The 17,317-nt window shown below is 36.5% G+C and overlaps 2 protein-coding genes across 2 annotated transcripts; one reads left to right on the top strand and one right to left on the bottom strand.

Moving 5' to 3' along the window:
- Nucleotides 1–671: 671 nt before the first annotated feature.
- LOC110466911 (proteasome subunit beta type-4-like) lies at nt 672–9,196 on the bottom strand. The gene is made up of 7 exons (XM_021523704.1): nt 9,028–9,196; nt 5,545–5,751; nt 4,720–4,866; nt 3,010–3,091; nt 2,440–2,556; nt 1,386–1,474; nt 672–1,028 (listed from the first exon to the last, which is right to left on the bottom strand). The coding sequence occupies exons 1-7, from the start codon at nt 9,156–9,158 to the stop codon at nt 1,016–1,018; spliced, it is 786 nt and encodes a 261-aa protein (XP_021379379.1). The 5' UTR covers nt 9,159–9,196; the 3' UTR covers nt 672–1,015.
- A 166-nt stretch (nt 9,197–9,362) lies between these two features.
- LOC110466910 (biogenesis of lysosome-related organelles complex 1 subunit 6-like) lies at nt 9,363–15,952 on the top strand. The gene is made up of 6 exons (XM_021523702.1): nt 9,363–9,439; nt 10,405–10,564; nt 11,141–11,249; nt 11,864–11,951; nt 14,949–15,035; nt 15,440–15,952. Exons 2-6 carry the CDS (start codon nt 10,420–10,422, stop codon nt 15,569–15,571), a joined length of 561 nt encoding a protein of 186 aa, XP_021379377.1. The 5' UTR covers nt 9,363–9,439; nt 10,405–10,419; the 3' UTR covers nt 15,572–15,952.
- The last annotated feature ends 1,365 nt before the right edge of the window (nt 15,953–17,317 follow it).

The raw sequence follows: 17,317 nt of genomic DNA, 5'->3' as shown, positions 1-17,317 counted from the left end.
GTTCAAAATGACGGAAAAACAGATAATTTCACTTTTTTTTCAAATTATGCTTATATATATTTACAAGATGTTTATGTTGTGTTTAGCTGCAGTTTGATCCATATAAGGTAATCTTGTCAGGATGTAAAATGTAATAAATAGAATTAAATTCTAATTCCGTTGAGTAGGTACATGTCATCCACAAATTCATGTACTCCCCACACGAAATGGTGTTTTGTTGTGAATTGAGACCCCAAGAAAATAAGATTTCACAGTTAGATCAATTCAGAACTTTATACATAATATTACTGAAGACATTGTTTTCATGTTCATGCCAGTTTACAAGCAAGTTAGTCATGAAGCCACCATTACCTTAATATTGTATTTTAGCAATAATCATATGTTGTCATTTCCCCCACAATTCAGATGTAGCATAATAATTGCTTAAATCATTCTTTCCTGTATAGTTAAGACAAGCTACAGTACTTTTTGGACACACATATCTCTGAATCCTAGTCTCCTGTGAGACCACCACTTTATATTTTAGTACCGAGACCCTTCAAAATTTGGAAAACAGTGTTCTGAAAAAATCCTAGTATTCATGCGACTTTCAAATTGTCATATGTGTACAGAAATATAAGTATTTTGATAAAAACATGTCCACAATTTAGAAATAACTAAAATAACCAATCAACATTTCATACTTTTATTGATACATACTATCACATTCACACTTGTCTGTCATACAAATTATTGTATCAACATTTCATTGATACAAATAATGAATATTTTATTGTTTTTTCTCACAAACACTCAATCTTCTGGTCGTGTTTAGCACTTTTAAGTGTCAGCACTTGAGTAGCTGGTGGATGGGATGGTCTCCAAAAAGTTCATCATAACATCACACATGAATGTATCAAATATTCAAGATACCATTTACACTGACTCAAAGTATGAACTTGAGTTGACAAATGTCTTGGTCCATCCTCAACAATTTCCATACAGCACACAATCCTTCCACAAAGCAAGATTTTGTTCATTCATACCCCCTGAAAATAAATATAAGGGTCAAATTAAGTGTATACATGTATTGGTTATTATGATATTTTTCTCAAACTAATAGAATATCATAATAAGCCGTTCCACTGTATTAAGTTTTCAAGATAGAATCTTTTTTCCTCTGATTTAATTAATGATTTCAACTTTTTAACAGTTCTTATGTATGAGCACCCAAATTAACATATAGTTGAGACCTTTTCCAAGTATGTTACACTTTTACATTATCAACTGTTATACTTTTCTTACACCACGTGTTTATTATTATAAAACAGACCAAATATCCCTGATTTGGCATATGTGGAAATGTCAATACACAATGGAGACGAGTGTTTAGTATAACAACTTACTTGATCAGATGTGCAATCTCCCAGTTCGCCTTGGCTTCGATGTTGGATCGTATCATGGCCCCATCCTTTGTTACAACAGCTACCTCAAACTATAGCACAAGGAAAGTCAAATTTGTGAAGAGAATTTGTGTTAATACTTTTGGGAAAACCTACTTTTACAAAACATAAGCGTGGTCTGAAATTTTGTTTGAGAAAATTCATGTCCAGGTTCCATACAGTTTATTTGTGCAAGCATGTAGATGACACTTCAGTGACAAGCATCTCTGCACAACTAGGCTATGTTTACTCTTCCCAGTGTTTGAAATTATCAGTAGACTCATTGACGACAATCACCATGAAAAACACTGATGGACTATTGAGATCAATTACTTGATAGACCAAATAAATTGTGTATAAACATCTTTATTCTTTCACATTTTTCCTTAATTTCATGTGAAAATGAATATTTTAAGTAAATTTATTCTTGATGATTTGAAAGCTTTACTAGGGTTAGGATATAAGAAATCCTCATCACATAAACATATATTCTATGGTGTGTAAATGCTAAGAATGTTGCTTTGATCAATGAGAGAGCATCTCTGTAAATGACATTCATATAGATCTGTAACTGTGATGTTACTTGCTTTGTTAAGTAAGCCAAGGTCGATGTAGGAGAAGACTTTCATTCAGGTATCTTACCTGTGTGGTCTATTACCTTATTTAATGAGTGAGCGTCCCTGTAAAAGAGGACCTTCATACCTATCTAGGAGAAAACTTTCATACATATCTCTAAACTGTGTCTTACCTTATTTAGTGAGTGGGCGTCCCTGTAGAAGAGGACCTTCATACCTATTTAGGAGAAGACTTTCATACATATCTCTAAACTAGGTCTTACCTTATTTAGTGAGCGGGTGTCCCTGTAGAAGAGGACCTTCACACCTATTTAGGAGAAGACTTTCATACATATCTCTAAACTATGCCTTACCTTATTTAGTGAGCGGGCTTCCCTGTAGAAGAGGACCTTCATACTTATCTAGGAGAAGACTTTCATACATATCTCTAAACTGTCTCCTACCTTGTTTAGTGAGCGGGCGTCCCTGTAGAAGAGGACCTTCATACATCTCTCTATTTGCTGTTCTGCCTCTGCCATAGTCATGTTAGGGTTTTTAGCATAGGCATCCCTCAGTAGTGGCTGAAAACATGCACAGAGAATCAAGGTAGGAACTCATAATGGATACGGTTTCCTATACAATGGTGTCCGCTTGATGGACTTTTTAAATTTAGGACAATTTACAATTTTAACACAACGTCAATAGATTTCCTAAAATATATAAAGATATTTTTTCAAGATCAGTAAAATATTTGTCAAAATATCATAGACCTCAGGGTCACTTGCATTTAACGCGATCCAAAGGTTCAACCACTTCTGCATAAATGAACAGACCCCAATTCAAAGAGAATCAGGCAATGAACTGTTAATTTGTTTATTTTGTTGGTTTATTCAATAGCCTATCAACACTTTAATGGTCATTTTGAAGAAAAGCAGCCAGAAACCCAGGGGGCGAGTGCAGAATTTCTAAACAATTGATTGAACTGTTTGAACCTCTGAATTTAAAATGATGGGGAAAGGGAGGGCGCATCTTACCAGTGCAATATAGGAACCATAGCCTGACGCCACTGTTGGAGCTTCATAGGCCACACCGATCTTGTCCACGTAACCCAGGAATCTGAAATGTAACATAGTATAGGTAAGAAAGTTTGTTTACAAATTAGTATAGTGGAAAACAATTTACTATCACATTTATACATCCATATTTTAGAATTCACATGGAAACATGTTGTTCAATGTAATTAGATCAAGAACCTACATATAACAGTATCTACATATAAAGAAAATAATATTCAGAAACATGGAATATTTTCTGCTATATACAGATTCTATAAGGCCATAATAAATTATTTGCTAGATTCTCATCCCCGCCCACCCCCTGTTTGAGGCCCCGCCCCAATTTTTTTTATTTGCGAAAAAAAACACGAAAATATGAAATCCGGATTTTTTTCTCCGTTTTCCGCTTCAAAAATTAGTTTTATATTATCAATTTTCGGTTGTAGAAAACTCGTCGTCTGCAAGTATGGTTTTTGTAATTCTAAAGCTGAAACGGCAACTTGCCGTTCTTAAAGATTGGTATGGGTGTCCAGTAGCCGATACTAAAACATGAATTCAGGTATTTCATGAATTAGCCGAAGGAACAATTGACAAATCTGCGCCCATGGAGTGTGGTAACAGGGCCGTTGTGTCGGCCGGTAAATCGAAAGTGGAACTGACCCAGTGTGATATCGCATTTACGGTGGGGGAAGTGATGTTGCACCTCGGAGCTTATTTAAAATTTAATATTGATGCTGATATAGAAGAGCAGTCGGCAACTGCCAGTGCGAAATCCGACGTATTTACAATTTTAATGTCGGGATTTTCTAAAGCAACAATGGCAAGGTCACTGTAATTTAAAGAGGACGATTTTTGGAAAAGTAATGTGGTGTGTATTCATACCAAAAGTTAGTACAGATATATATGTGGACTGAACAGTGAAATGGTGTTCAATGTGTATACTGCATACTCAAAGTTGTTATTAACAAAAAATAAAGATAAATGTACACTGAACATGCGCCTTTATTGCACTTTTTTAACACATTTGCAACCATTTCAAATTTTAGGAAAAATAAAAAATAAAAAATAAAATTCGCCACCCCGCCCCAATTTTGAAAAGAATTTGGATGAGAATCTAGCAATTAATTTATTATGGCCTAATCTATACTTGGAAATTATCCCCCAGTCCAATATTCGCCAGATATTTACTGGTAAAAAAATTGTCAAGTGTAAATTTTACCTTCCACATAGGGTACGATTCGTACTAGTACTTGCTCGCAAAACAAATTTAACCTCATTGCAGATGATGAAAAGGGCAAAAGTTAAAACTGCTGCTAAAAATTCCCTGTATACAGTAGATTTTTGGTTGATTTATGATAACCTCTGAGATTTGTATATACAGCAGTAATCTCCCCGAGCTGTTTTTGCAGCATGGCACCATGCTCCTATAATTTCTTGCCATGCTGCTATCCTAGATCTTCTCTGCTATATATTCATAGTAAATCTAAAGTTACCATGCTGCTTTGATTTTGCATAGATTGCTGCTTTAACAGAAATATTGAAATACCATGCTTCTTTCAAAACATTCTGAGGAGGAGAACACTGTATAATACATGTATATATGTATGTCTCATAAATAACAAGAAATGTGTATACAGGAATAATAGAAGTAGTGATCTGGAGATCCAATCTGTTTTTTGTAATACTTACGGCTGACCATCCTCTATTCCACTAACTACAGTGGTGTTCCAAAGTGGGTCAAAGTTTGACCGTCGGTTGTACATGAACCTGGTCATCCAGGAGAACAGGGACTTGGGTGTGTACTGGAAACCATCATCCCAACATTCTTCATCTATACTGTAACATACACCAGCCATTGGAAATAAAAAAATGACATAGACTAGACAGGTCTGTAACGCACTAATGTCCTTGCTATCTTTTTTAGAAAATGTTTCAAGTAGCAGAAGCAGTGATATAACACTTATCATAATTATTGTTTAGGAATGGATGAATTATATGTATCAATGCCATATGAAATGTTTTGGTAACATGACAGAAAAAGATAGGGTAGGTTGGTTGGTCAGGTGTTGATACCATTAATTGTATTGATCATGATCAGGTGACTATGAAATGACAACCAGTCAATTTCTTTCAAGGGATCTTTCTCTATTCTGCTTTTACTGCAAATACAGTGTACAAAATAATAAATTATTGTAATTGAGTAGTGGGTTTGTTTTTATCACCCATTTCTTTCATGTATGATATAAGAAATAATTTACATACAATATTTTAATAACAGATTTTGAATCAACATATATTTTTATATGGTGTAGTTGAACTGGACTGGATCGATCATCGGCGACCAGGTAGCTCAACTGTTGAAGCATTTAGTCTAGGGACAGGCTTAATCCATGGTCTGGCTATTGCATTTCTCTTTCTCCTGTTAAAATTGTTTAAACATCGCCAGTTTTGGAAAACTTTATAGCTGTGCAGTACATATGAACACAAGTTTTCATCGGTATCACAAAAACTTACACTCTCTGGTTAATTGTCGACTTAAGGTACTGGAAGTCGGCGTAGTCACCACCGCAACCAATCACTGTGCTGTCATTAATCTTTAGTATACGAGAGAGATTCCTGTAGCGGGCCAGTGAACCATAAGACCCAAGCATATCTGCGGCTATAATCACACCTCCATCAAACTTTAGGCCCAGCACTGAGGTACCAGTAACTGTGGGAGCCCTGTAAAATAAATTGACAGCACCAGGGTAAATACAACATTTTGATAACATTGTTTGAAGCATTGACCAAACAAATGAGTCTGTGAAATGAAAGATTTTTTATCTAAAAACTCAATTTCCGGTGACTTTGTTGAATATTAATGTCACCATTGCAATTCTTGGTACTTGCATCCTTTTAGCATCTCCATCTGTCAGACAGGAATATTTACAATTTCTGTACCAAAACACAAAATACCTCACTCCCTCTCGACACATGAACAACATTCAATGCATGTTATCATTCTTACTCGGAAGCATATCTTCTGAAAGCAGGGGCAGAATCTGCATCGTCGGGATGCTTATCTTCAGTAACACATAGACGTCATATTGAATAGAAACGCTATAGTTTGTTACTGATAAGTGATGTATGTTGACAGGGAAAAAATGCAACAATGAAATTCAAACAACTGAATGAAAATAGAGTTTTTAGGTGAAAGTCTTCCATTTCACAAGTTTCAATTGATGTTCACGAGATAATTACGGCCAGTACTGGTGTGTTTGTTTACATTCATCCTTATATACGTATAGATATATTCAAATTTATAGACAGATTTGGCGGTGCTCCAGTATCTTCTTGTATCTGGTATTTCTTCATCCGGATTTGAATTATAATCTAAAATCTGTAATTATCTACACTTCACACATGGTTTGGATATTAATTTAAACGTGTTAGAAATAAAAAATAAAACAGTGTTAGAATTTAGGATCTACACACCCTAGATTTTGTCGTAATAATAGCTCTACAGACTGAGTAGCTATGCCCAAGCTAAGGGGAGATAACTCCAATTGAATTTTCGCGCCGCGCCAAAATTTCGTCACACTTTTATACCATCGGAAGAACGGTGATTTTATCGTGCTTGTCCGTGTTATAGAAATGGATACATGGTAGGAATTTTATCTTCGATATCCCTCGTCACTTTACTACAGTCTATATTACAAATATCATGGCGGAAACGCAAGGAGCGGAGATTGTGAAATATTGCAGAAGCGACAATTTCCTTATAAAACCGAGTACATCCATCAAAATTATATACAAATGTTCAGTAATTATCCCTTAAAATAAGTATATATATATGCCAATCTGTCAAAACCGTTCTTGGTATGAAAAATGCTGTTGAAATCCCAAGGGGTAGTATAACGGTAAATCCAATATGGCGGACACCTCGCCTCGAAAACGTAAACAAATCCCACCTGTACCAGACAAAACTCGCTAGAAGGATATTGCATTAACGGTTGTTTACCTATCGTGTAAAGGTATCTGTTCTCTTTGTTTTCTGTATATATTTTAAACATTAAATGATGTATATTTGTATAAATTTCGGTACTATTTACTTGTTTCTAAATGATTAAACTTTTAAATTAAGTTACTGTCACTCAGTCTTGACTTAGTTTACATACGCTGATACAGTTAGAAATTGAATAGACCTAAATTTAAATTTATTTCGAGTTTCAGTGTTGTCTGACATACAAAAACTATACAATGGTTGGTCTGTACATAGTTTACATTAAACATATCTAATTGATATGACATGCTTTTGTTTTTCAATATCATTTTTTTTTTTTTATATAAATAAAACTTGTCAGATCATACACCATGTACAAATACAATTTTTTGTTTTTAAATATTATTTTAATGATTTATCTGACTAAAACATATCAGATCATGTGTAATTACAATGAGTATGCTTGAAGACAAGTACCCTTCAGACTCCTGGGTAAGCAAATGCCACAATAAAAGGAGGGGCTGGTATATACATTAAGTACCCCAACTGAGATCAACAATCAGAAGCAATACCAACAGGCCTACATTGTTCAAACTACTAAGTTGAAGAAGACCTTATTCATGCTGCACACTCCATCAAAAACAAAATTGATAACACAACTCAAGTAGTATTCCTGACTGATGCCCTCTCTGTGCTACAAGCTTTGACAAACGACAAGCTTAACCTCAACTTGAACAAGCTTTATACACCATCAAAAGTCTGACAACAGTTCTACAGTGGATTCCTTCTCACTGTGGAGTTTGGGGTAATGAACAAGCCGATAAATTAGCAAAGAATGGTGCTGAACAATAACAGGAAGAAAATCCAGTCTGCTACACAGAGATGAAGACTATCATCAAATCTCTGTTCAACACCCATCAGCAACAAGACAGTTACCACCAACAAGATCTGACCAAACTACCATCTTCCGACAGGACACAACAGACTCAATCAACATCTATACAAAGTCATGAAAGTTGTTTCATCTCCAATGTGTCCTTGTGGAGAAGCAGAGCAGGATACTGCACACCTCTTACAGTCATGGAAGATCCATCAGGCACTGATCATGAGAGATAAGATATGGCATTCACCAACAGTTAGTGAGTGAGTGAGTGAGTGTTAACGTTACCACTCAAAGAAAAGCTATGTGGACCAGTGGATGCCCTTAGCACAGAAGACCACCAGATTTGTTGAGGAGACTGGTATTCAAGTGTAAAGGCGAACGATAAGAAAGAAGATGTGTAATTACCACTGAGACTGGTGCATCAATATATATAATTAAATGAGATTATTAATGTCATTCATTGTGTTTTGTAAGGGGAGGTAACTCTTTGTGAAGTAACATTTTAGCATCATCTCCGGAGTGAGGGGTGATATTTAGCATGGAAATCTTTCATTTTACAATAGAATAGATTGGTTCTGAAATTGTGGTAAAAAAAGAGAAAACAAATTCTCCCATATATACCATGTTATTGACCTTGTACGCTTTTTTGATTGTTTTCAGGAAAATGCTAAAAAACAATTGTGAAATTTCACGATTTCAAAAAATTCGTAAAAATCCAATTTTGAAGATAACATGGTTCTGATTGCTGTTTTGTAATCAGGTTATGGTAGTCTCTAGGAAAATGACAAGAAATAAATCACTTTTGGTTTAAAAAAAAATAGTTGGGCATAGCTACTACAGAGCTAATGTTCGTTGTTTAACATGTACGACTCTAAATAAATCTTGTTGTATTTTGTAATAAGTCATCTTGGTCAATGAGGAAACTTATTGAATATTGCTTTAGGCTTACAGTGTTTTTACTGTGATTGTCTATTGGTCCACCATTAAGTTCAAACAGATAAAAGCGTCTATGAATGAAGCAAGAAAGAGTAGCGGAAAAAGGGGGGGGGGTGAGTTCGTGATTCAGCAGAAGTCTAAATTAGAGATTACCGATAGTAAAACCGTGATTTTAATTCGTATTATCAAAACTTACATGGTACGTTTTGCTGGCCCAATCTGTGAACTAGTCTGCGACGACTGATTCCCAGGGAATTGATACAAGGAACCAGGAGCAGGTCCATTTCTCCATAACTCGCCGGTTCCTAAAATGTTTTCGGTCGCCATATTTATGCCGGATGTAGATGTCGCTCCAGTTATTTACCTTTTTCCTACAGAACTTCAAAAATATATTTCTTTGATAAATCATATTTATTCAAAATACTTTCACAATACACTTTAATATTACATAATAAATTCATTGACACAAAAAAATAAAAATTCACTAATATATTGACATAGCGAAAGTAATTGGACATTAATAATGTGGTAAAGCAAAATAAAGGGAAGCCACTCTAATTAGACAGTCACAAGGAGGAGGGAGAGAAATTTAGATTTGTAAGAAAAAGGTAAACCTTACCATTTGTTTTGTGAATGACGACAACTAATGATCGTTATATTATCACTTTTGGTTTATTTACATGCAAAGCTTAATGTATAATTCGTAATTTATAGCTGTCTGTTTTTGATGACATTGATATGCAGGAAGTGAAAGTAGAAAATAAAAGGCACTGTAGGTAAGTGTGGACTGTAGAATACCCGGACTAGAACTACAATAACGTAGCTTTCTGACGACGAGATATTTTTTTTTATACATTGCGTCGTCAGAGGAGGCCGGGTATTAATATTAGTACTAGAACTACCCGTACTCCTCGGCCCCGACAATTGTACAGAGAGTGCACAATGTCCCATATAGGTAATATTCCTGCATTTAGGTAACAGCGACCCGTTTACAGTAACAACTTTACTTCTGACATGGGGAACAGCACAAAGATCTTTTAAACAGGTTGTTCATAATGTAAAACACAGGGGTTCGTTAAATTCAGAAAAATTGTATGGTCGCCATCAGCTTCTCACAAGAAAATAATAAAAATACTATTTCACTTGTAATATGAAGGTTGATGTTTTTGATTATGCTCATAAGAATGTCTTTTGGTTTTGTTGTCACTACCAGTGTTCTCAATGTGTGGACTTGACAATCACATTACTTAGACTTAGATGTATATTGCGGAAGATGAAGGACGCTTACCCTTCCTGAACACCTGGTCTTATACTCTCTTTTTTATTTTTTTAAGGGTCTCTATGTTAATCTTTCTTTTCTTCATATTTTGCTCTTGCTTTATTGTCCTTTAAATAATTTCAACAAACTGATTATCATCAAATTATGAATTTTCATTCACATGTCCAAAGTGGTATAGCTCTGTGTTGTTTAACCTCTGGAATATAGAGAATGGTAGATATTAAATGAAGGTGGTTGAGAATTGGAGTAGGCACGGATAACAGAATTATTTAAGACATTTTTTGTTTGCATTAGATTGAACTTCATCCTATGAGTGGAGAAGCTAGCACAACAGGGGAGGTAATCCCAAATGAATTAGAAGGGGAGACAAATATTGGAGACACAGTGCTAGAAATTGAAAATAAAGATGAGACAAGTGATGCAATTACAGAAATGGAGGAGAAAGAAGAGGAGGGTAAGATTACTATGGGAATTATATGGAAATTCTTTTAATATATATATACCACACTACATGGTCAAGCAATGTGTTTAAACAGTAGGTTATCTTTTAAAGCTTTTAACTTCAACTGGTTACATTGTAGCTGTTTGCCCTTTCAACATTGACTGTTGACAACCAAGTGAAATTGTTTTGGTATCTTTAATGTCAAGTCCTTTAGCACATATGAAAGTAAAGCAACTTTCGATGTTTGTTTATTATGGATAAAAAACCCACTATATCTCAATAAGAAAATTATCTCCCATTGGCTTAATTGACCTTTGTATTACAAACTCATGGAAATAAAATTCTGATTTGTTTTTCTGAATCAAAGCAATTGAACTGTCTTGTTGTCATGCACACAATTCTAATTTGACAAAGATAAATGACAAAATAAAATCCCCAGTTTTCTTATTGTTTTCCCAACTTGTTTTCAGAAAAACTGATTTTGGAAATAAATTTAAGTTATGTGTCAAATGTTGATGATCCCTTCACTGTTTTATCAAATATGACATTAATATGACATTGAGGCGATAATTGTATATTTGTTTACAGAGGACTGTATCTCTATAGACCCTGCTATCATAGAGAAACTCAGCATCGGAACCCTCGGACACTACCTACCCAACCTACAGAAATCCAAAAGCTCACTCAATGAAATCCTGTAAGTTTTGTGTACACCTATATCGATGTAAGGAGTCAGTTGGAGGTTTTTTTCGAGATTATATTGATTACCGTCGTAACAATGTTTCACGATGTTGATAAATTGCTATAGTTTTTGACAAATTCAATTCCTAGATTATATACTCATTGGAAATCTATCCATTTATAACAATTCCAATTCCAATAACAATCTAGAATTGTTCAATTATTTTGTCTTTCAAAAGTATGAATTAATTGTCTGTCAATGTTTTTATTTTCTCCATAACATTCAGATATATGTATCATATCTAGAAAACCAAATGTTTTTCATGAGAATACATTATTCCTGTTTCTCACTTAAGTTCAGGGACACAATTGCCATGAAAATGACGTTGCGATGGAAGCTGGTGTCGCAAAGCGTTGTTACTTTTCAGCATAAATAGAAGATTGCACATAAATAATGTCTAGCGTACCGGTGTTACCCACTAGTGGGTAACCAAAAATGTTCACCAACTCCTAGTGTGTTTATCCAATGAGTCCGGAGTGAGGTAACCTATAGTGGTTGTGGGAGAAATAGACCTAACCCCTACAAATGATTTGACAACTGTATGAAGTGAAGGTAAACTTCTGTTACAGGCAGAATCAGGGTATACTGATTGAGACGATACAACAGGAAAAAACCAAGTTTGAGGAGTGTAAGGCCATGGAGGACCTCATAGAGACGGTAAATTTGAGGAGTGTAAGGCAATGGAGGACCTCATAGAGACGGTAAGTTCGAGGAGTGTAAGGCAATGGAGGACCTCATAGAGACTATTTTTGAGGAGTGTAAGGCCATGGAGGACCTCATAGAGACGATAAGTTTGAGGAGTGTAAGGCAATGGAGGACCTCATAGAGAAAGTAAGTTTGAGGAGTGTAAGGCCATGGAAAACCTCATAGAGACGGTAAGTTTGTGGAGTGTAAGGCCATGGAGGACCTCATAGAGACGGTAAGTTTGAGGAGTGTAAGGCCATGGAAAACCTCATAGAGACGGTAAGTTTCTGGAGTGTAAGGCCATGGAGGACCTCAAAGAGACGGTAAGTTTGAGGAGTGTGAGGGCATGGAGGACCACATAGAGACGGTAAGTTTGAGGAGTGTGAGGCCATGGAGGACCTCATAGAGACGGTAAATTTGAGGAGTGTAAGGCAATGGAGGACCTCATAGAGACTATTTTTGAGGAGTGTAAGGCCATGGAGGACCTCAAAGAGACGGGAAGTTTGAGGAGGGTGAGGGCATGGAGGACCACATAGAGACGGTAAGTTTGAGGAGAGTGAGGCCATGGAGTACCTCATAGAGATGGTAAGTTGGAGGAGTGTGAGGCCATGCAGGACCTCGAGACTGTAAGTTTGAGGAGTGTGAGGCCATGGAGTACCTCATAGAGATGGTAAGTTTGAGGATTGTGAGGCCATGCAGGACCTCGAGACGGTAAGTTTTAGGAGGGTGAGGCCATGGAGGACCTCATAGAGACGGTAGGTTTGAGGAGTGTAAGGCCATGGATGGAGGAACTCATAGAGACGGTAAGTTTGAGGAGTGTGACGCCATGGAGAACCTCATAGAGACAGTAAGTTTGAGGAGTGTAAGGCCATGGAAAACCTCATAGAGACGGTAAGTTTGTGGAGTGTAAGGCCATGGAGGACCTCATAGAGACGGAAAGTTTGAGGAGTGTAAGGCCATGGAGGACCTCAAAGAGACAGTAAGTTTGAGGAGTGTGAGGCCATGGAGTGCCTCATAGAGATGGTAAGTTTGAGGAGTGTAAGGCCATGCAGGACCTCGAGACGGTAAGTTTTAGGAGGGTGAGGCCATGGAGGACCTCATAGAGACGGTAAGTTTGAGGAGTGTAACGCCATCGAGGACCTCATAGAGACGGTAAGTGTGAGGAGTGTAAGGCCATGGATGGAGGACCTCATAGAGATGGTAAGTTTGAGGAGGGTGAGGCCATGGAGTACCTCATAGAGATGGCAAGTTTGAGGAGTGTGAGGCCATGGAGCACCTCATCGAGATGGTAAGTTTGAGGAGTGTGAGGCCATGGAGGACCTCATAGAGACGATAAGTTTGAGGAGTGTAAGGCAATGGAGGACCTCATAGAGAAAGTAAGTTTGAGGAGTGTAAGGCCATGGAGGACCTCATAGAGACGGTAAGTTTGAGGAGTGTAAGGCCATCGAGGACCTCATAGAGACGATAAGTTTGAGGAGTGTAAGGCCATTGATGGAGGACCTCATAGAGACGGTAAGTTTGATGAGTGTGAGGCCATCGAGGACCTCATAGAGACGGTATGATAGTATCTCACATTTACGTAAGATGGAGAAAAAACTACCTGGTAAGTAACATTTTGTAAAATACATTAAATGGCCTTTCGTTTTCATTTTTGAAATACATTTTTATTAGGTTTTGGATTATAGGAAAAGGGAGACAAAGACTATAAGAGATTTTAAAAAGTTGAAATTAATCTAGGATTAAACCTGTCCATACTTGATAACCTTTTAATTTCCATGGGGGAGATTCTGCATAGTCAAAATTGAAATTAAAATTATATATGTGTATATAATACCCTATGGATAAAAGAACATTTCAAATAACATTTTTTAATTTGTTCTTTTAGATTTTAGAATATTTGAATTATTTAGCAGGTTCACTATTTGGAAATGTTATATTTAAGGACCTGAAATTGGGAATCCCCTCCAAAATATGAAGAGTTGGCAAGAATGTCAGCCAGTTCTATTTTAAGGTCGTCTGAGACAAAGTCTCAAGTGACCTATTGCGATCACCTTTGGTCCGACGTCGTCCATCGTGCGTCCGTAAACAATTTACATTTTCGACTTCTTCTCCAAAACCACTGAACCAATTTCACTGAAATTTTGCAGGAACCTTCCATGGACAAAGGTCAACAAAAACAGTTGCCGGTTTAGTCCCAAGCCCCCAGGGGCCTGAGGGGCGGGGCCAAAAAGTGTCAAATTGACTAAAATTTCAAAATCTTCTTCTCAAGACCCAGATATGGTAGAATCAAATACTCTTCATAGATGGAAGGGTCTTAAGGTTTATGACCCTAGGGTCTCACGTTTACCCCCTGGGGAAGGAAGGGGCGGCAAAATTTATTATGGTTTATAATGGCAAATGATACTTTGAATATTACATGTTAATAACTTGATTGGAATTATAACCTTGAGTTGACAGTTTGATACTTTGAAAATTTTGAGCCAGCCCTACCCCCAAGGGCTGTAGGGTGGGGCCCAAAGGAGTCGGTGTGCTAAAATTTCTTCATTTTCCCTGTTTAGAATCAGAGGTGCTAGTTTCAAATACTTTTTAGTCTTAAATCTGTATGCTAGATATTGAATAAGGTGGTTTTATTGTTTTTTGACACTTTGAATAATATTTCTGTTCATGTTAAAAACAAAATCAACTCTCTGTATAAATATATCAGGTGACCGTTAAGGCCCATGGGCCTCTTGTAATATATGGCTGGTGTAGTAAATGATTCATCTTTTCTGTGTGTGTATTTACAAATGCAGTTTTTACTTGTTGAAATTTTACTGTCAAAGCTGACTTTAATCTGAAATTTCCTATAATTTAACAGGTATATTTATTACCTTACTCACCTGTAAAAGTTTGTGATTGACTAAATGAATGAGTTTTGAGCTCTGTGTAGTTAGACTTTCATGGGTGTGTATCAATGTTGTTACATTCCAGATGGCCCAAGCCAAAAAGTATTATGCCAAATTGACCAACATAAGGAAGGATATGCAGTCCTTGTCGGAGCGATCCTTTAAACTCAAGGTACGGTCCTGTCACACATTTCAGAATGTTTGGGGACTGCATTGCTGTGATTACAATTGTTCTCCATACAGAGGTGTAATGTACAGGAACCAGGATGTTTTCTTGTTTCCATTAAATTCACATATTTTCATTGAAAATTAATATAGACAAAATTAGCACAGCAAGCTTTGTGTTCCAATTATTAACACTTCAGAATATCTTTTTTGCCTTTCTATCTGAATGTATAATTCAGAAAAGTTGTTTTCTTTTTTCCATTTCGCTAAATAAAAATTTGATGAGACGAAATCACTAATTCTCTTGGTAAATTTATGTTATCAAACTCAGCACGGCAAGTATAAACAAATTGTACTTCAGAATATATCATTTGTGCCTTTTCATTTAAATGTTGGTGTTCTTTCATTCAGAAAAGGGCTTTAAAGCTACAACAGCAGAAAGCAAAGGAGGAGATGCAGAGAGAACAACAAAGGGAGAGAGAACAGGACCGGGAGAGGATGCTCACAGCGAAAGTCGCAAAGAAAACGTCCGAGGTGTCGTAGTGCCAGCTCCTAGCTCATGCTTCATACCTTGAGATGTTCCCCACTGTTGGTAGCAGCAGAGGGTATTGAAAACAACAAACTAGAAATTGTTTTGAGAGAAATATGGCTGTGATATCGTTACAACAACTCTGAGCTTGTTTCTGGTGGCCTGGTTTCCAAGATGAAGCATTTGTATTTTGATGAAACATTCTTGTGAAATCAGAGTACAGTTATGAAATGAACTTTGCCTTTTTCTAGTGCAAAAGCAAATTATGGTAACTTTTAGGATACATTCACGTATCCGGTTGAACCTGTAAAGAAAACGACAGGCACAGATCTGGACCGAGGCTGACCTCAGGAAAATATGGCACGTGTAGATTGAGTGGTCCAGACGTACCTGACAAAAACTAAAATGCTGACTACAGCTAGTTTGGGTTATTTATTTCTAAAACAATGTCAAGCCACATGTAGTTTTTAAGATACGTTATGTAATTCAGTTGACGTGCAAAAGAAGGGCATATTATTCTTGATACATTGTTTTATATTTTCCGAAACTCTGTTTTATCAAAGATACAAGTTTCCAGAACACAAGCCCCCCTCACATAAATGATAAAAATAAATATACAACATTTGATATAGCGCCCTATCTAGCTTACATAAGCCACTCTAAAGCGCTTAACAGTACATAGATATACAATTAATGCAAGTAGCATATACATGAATCAATACAATTTTGAGGAATTCGCAGTAGCTGCCTTATCAGGTGCTAACTACTAGTCCTACGCCACCTGGCTAATATCTCCATATGTGTCTATGCCTGTGTGTGTGCTGGAGATGTATGTGTGCATGACATGCCTATCTACAGATGGGAATAAGTATCTCGAATATGACGTATACCTCTGTACCCTTAATTTTCTTCTCCTCTCAACACGATGTAACCCCATCCCCTCATAAAACCCCATCCTCGATACTCCAGTGGTTACACTCACTTTCAATCTCTGCGCCCGTTTAATAGATGTCATAGCAAAATTGAAAGTTCATGGCAAGCTTTTTTATTTGTCTCGGGTTAAAAAATCTGACCAATACCAATTTCTAGGATGGTACCCGTCCATTGAAAATTACAGAGGAGCGACTCCTACCTTCAAAGCTGGTCAATTTTACCGTTACACTACCGTGAGCTTCTTTTGATGTACATCAAAGGATCAAACTAGTCGTATTGTCTCAATTCAATTTCGTTTTAATTTATTCTTATTGTCTCATCCACAAGGTGGCGTACATGTCATGGCATATTCCAGGCTTGCAGAGAGCATAAATGAGTATAAACCCTGGAGGATCGATGGTGATTTAAGGCCAAAATATATCATTTGTGTTTCAGGTATTCCTACCTACCTTAGATTTTCTTGCCAAACCTAGAACATTTTATCGCCTATTTTATGTATCCAAGATTATCTTGTAAGCCAGGCAACGATCAGCCACTTATCAAAATGTACCTTTTTCCTTTTCTGGGAGCCTGACCCCATTCTTTATTACTGACTAGCCATTTTAGTGTGAGGAAATGCATTGTAAAATTTGCAATAAAGCATTGTATTGATCCATTAAAATAAAAATGAAAAATGAAAAATATTTTCCTTCCCGCTTACCCAATTTTTGTCCTTGTTTCCTGAAACATTCATAATTTGTTATTTTGCCAAATATATACATTATATATTAAAAAGCCCAAGACAGCTATTCCGTCTTTGCGTATTGCAGAGTTATCTTCTCTTGGGA

The sequence above is a fragment of the Mizuhopecten yessoensis genome, unplaced genomic scaffold, assembly GCF_002113885.1.
Source record: "Mizuhopecten yessoensis strain PY_sf001 unplaced genomic scaffold, ASM211388v2 scaffold11147, whole genome shotgun sequence".
Classification (NCBI taxonomy): Eukaryota; Metazoa; Mollusca; class Bivalvia; order Pectinida; family Pectinidae; genus Mizuhopecten; species Mizuhopecten yessoensis.
This window is presented reverse-complemented; position numbering and strand designations above follow the sequence as displayed.

Coding starts and splice junctions, on each gene's coding strand:
- LOC110466911 (XM_021523704.1), bottom strand. CDS start 9,158: ATGGCGACCGAAAACATTTTAGGAACCGGCGAGTTATGGAGAAATGGA. Junction 5,752..9,027: donor GGGCCAGCAAAACGTACCAT/GTAAGTTTTGAT, acceptor TTTATTTTACAG/GGCTCCCACAGTTACTGGTA. Junction 4,867..5,544: donor TCGACAATTAACCAGAGAGT/GTAAGTTTTTGT, acceptor TGTATGTTACAG/TATAGATGAAGAATGTTGGG.
- LOC110466910 (XM_021523702.1), top strand. CDS start 10,420: ATGAGTGGAGAAGCTAGCACAACAGGGGAGGTAATCCCAAATGAATTA. Junction 10,565..11,140: donor GGAGGAGAAAGAAGAGGAGG/GTAAGATTACTA, acceptor ATTTGTTTACAG/AGGACTGTATCTCTATAGAC. Junction 11,952..14,948: donor TGGAGGACCTCATAGAGACG/GTAAATTTGAGG, acceptor GTTACATTCCAG/ATGGCCCAAGCCAAAAAGTA.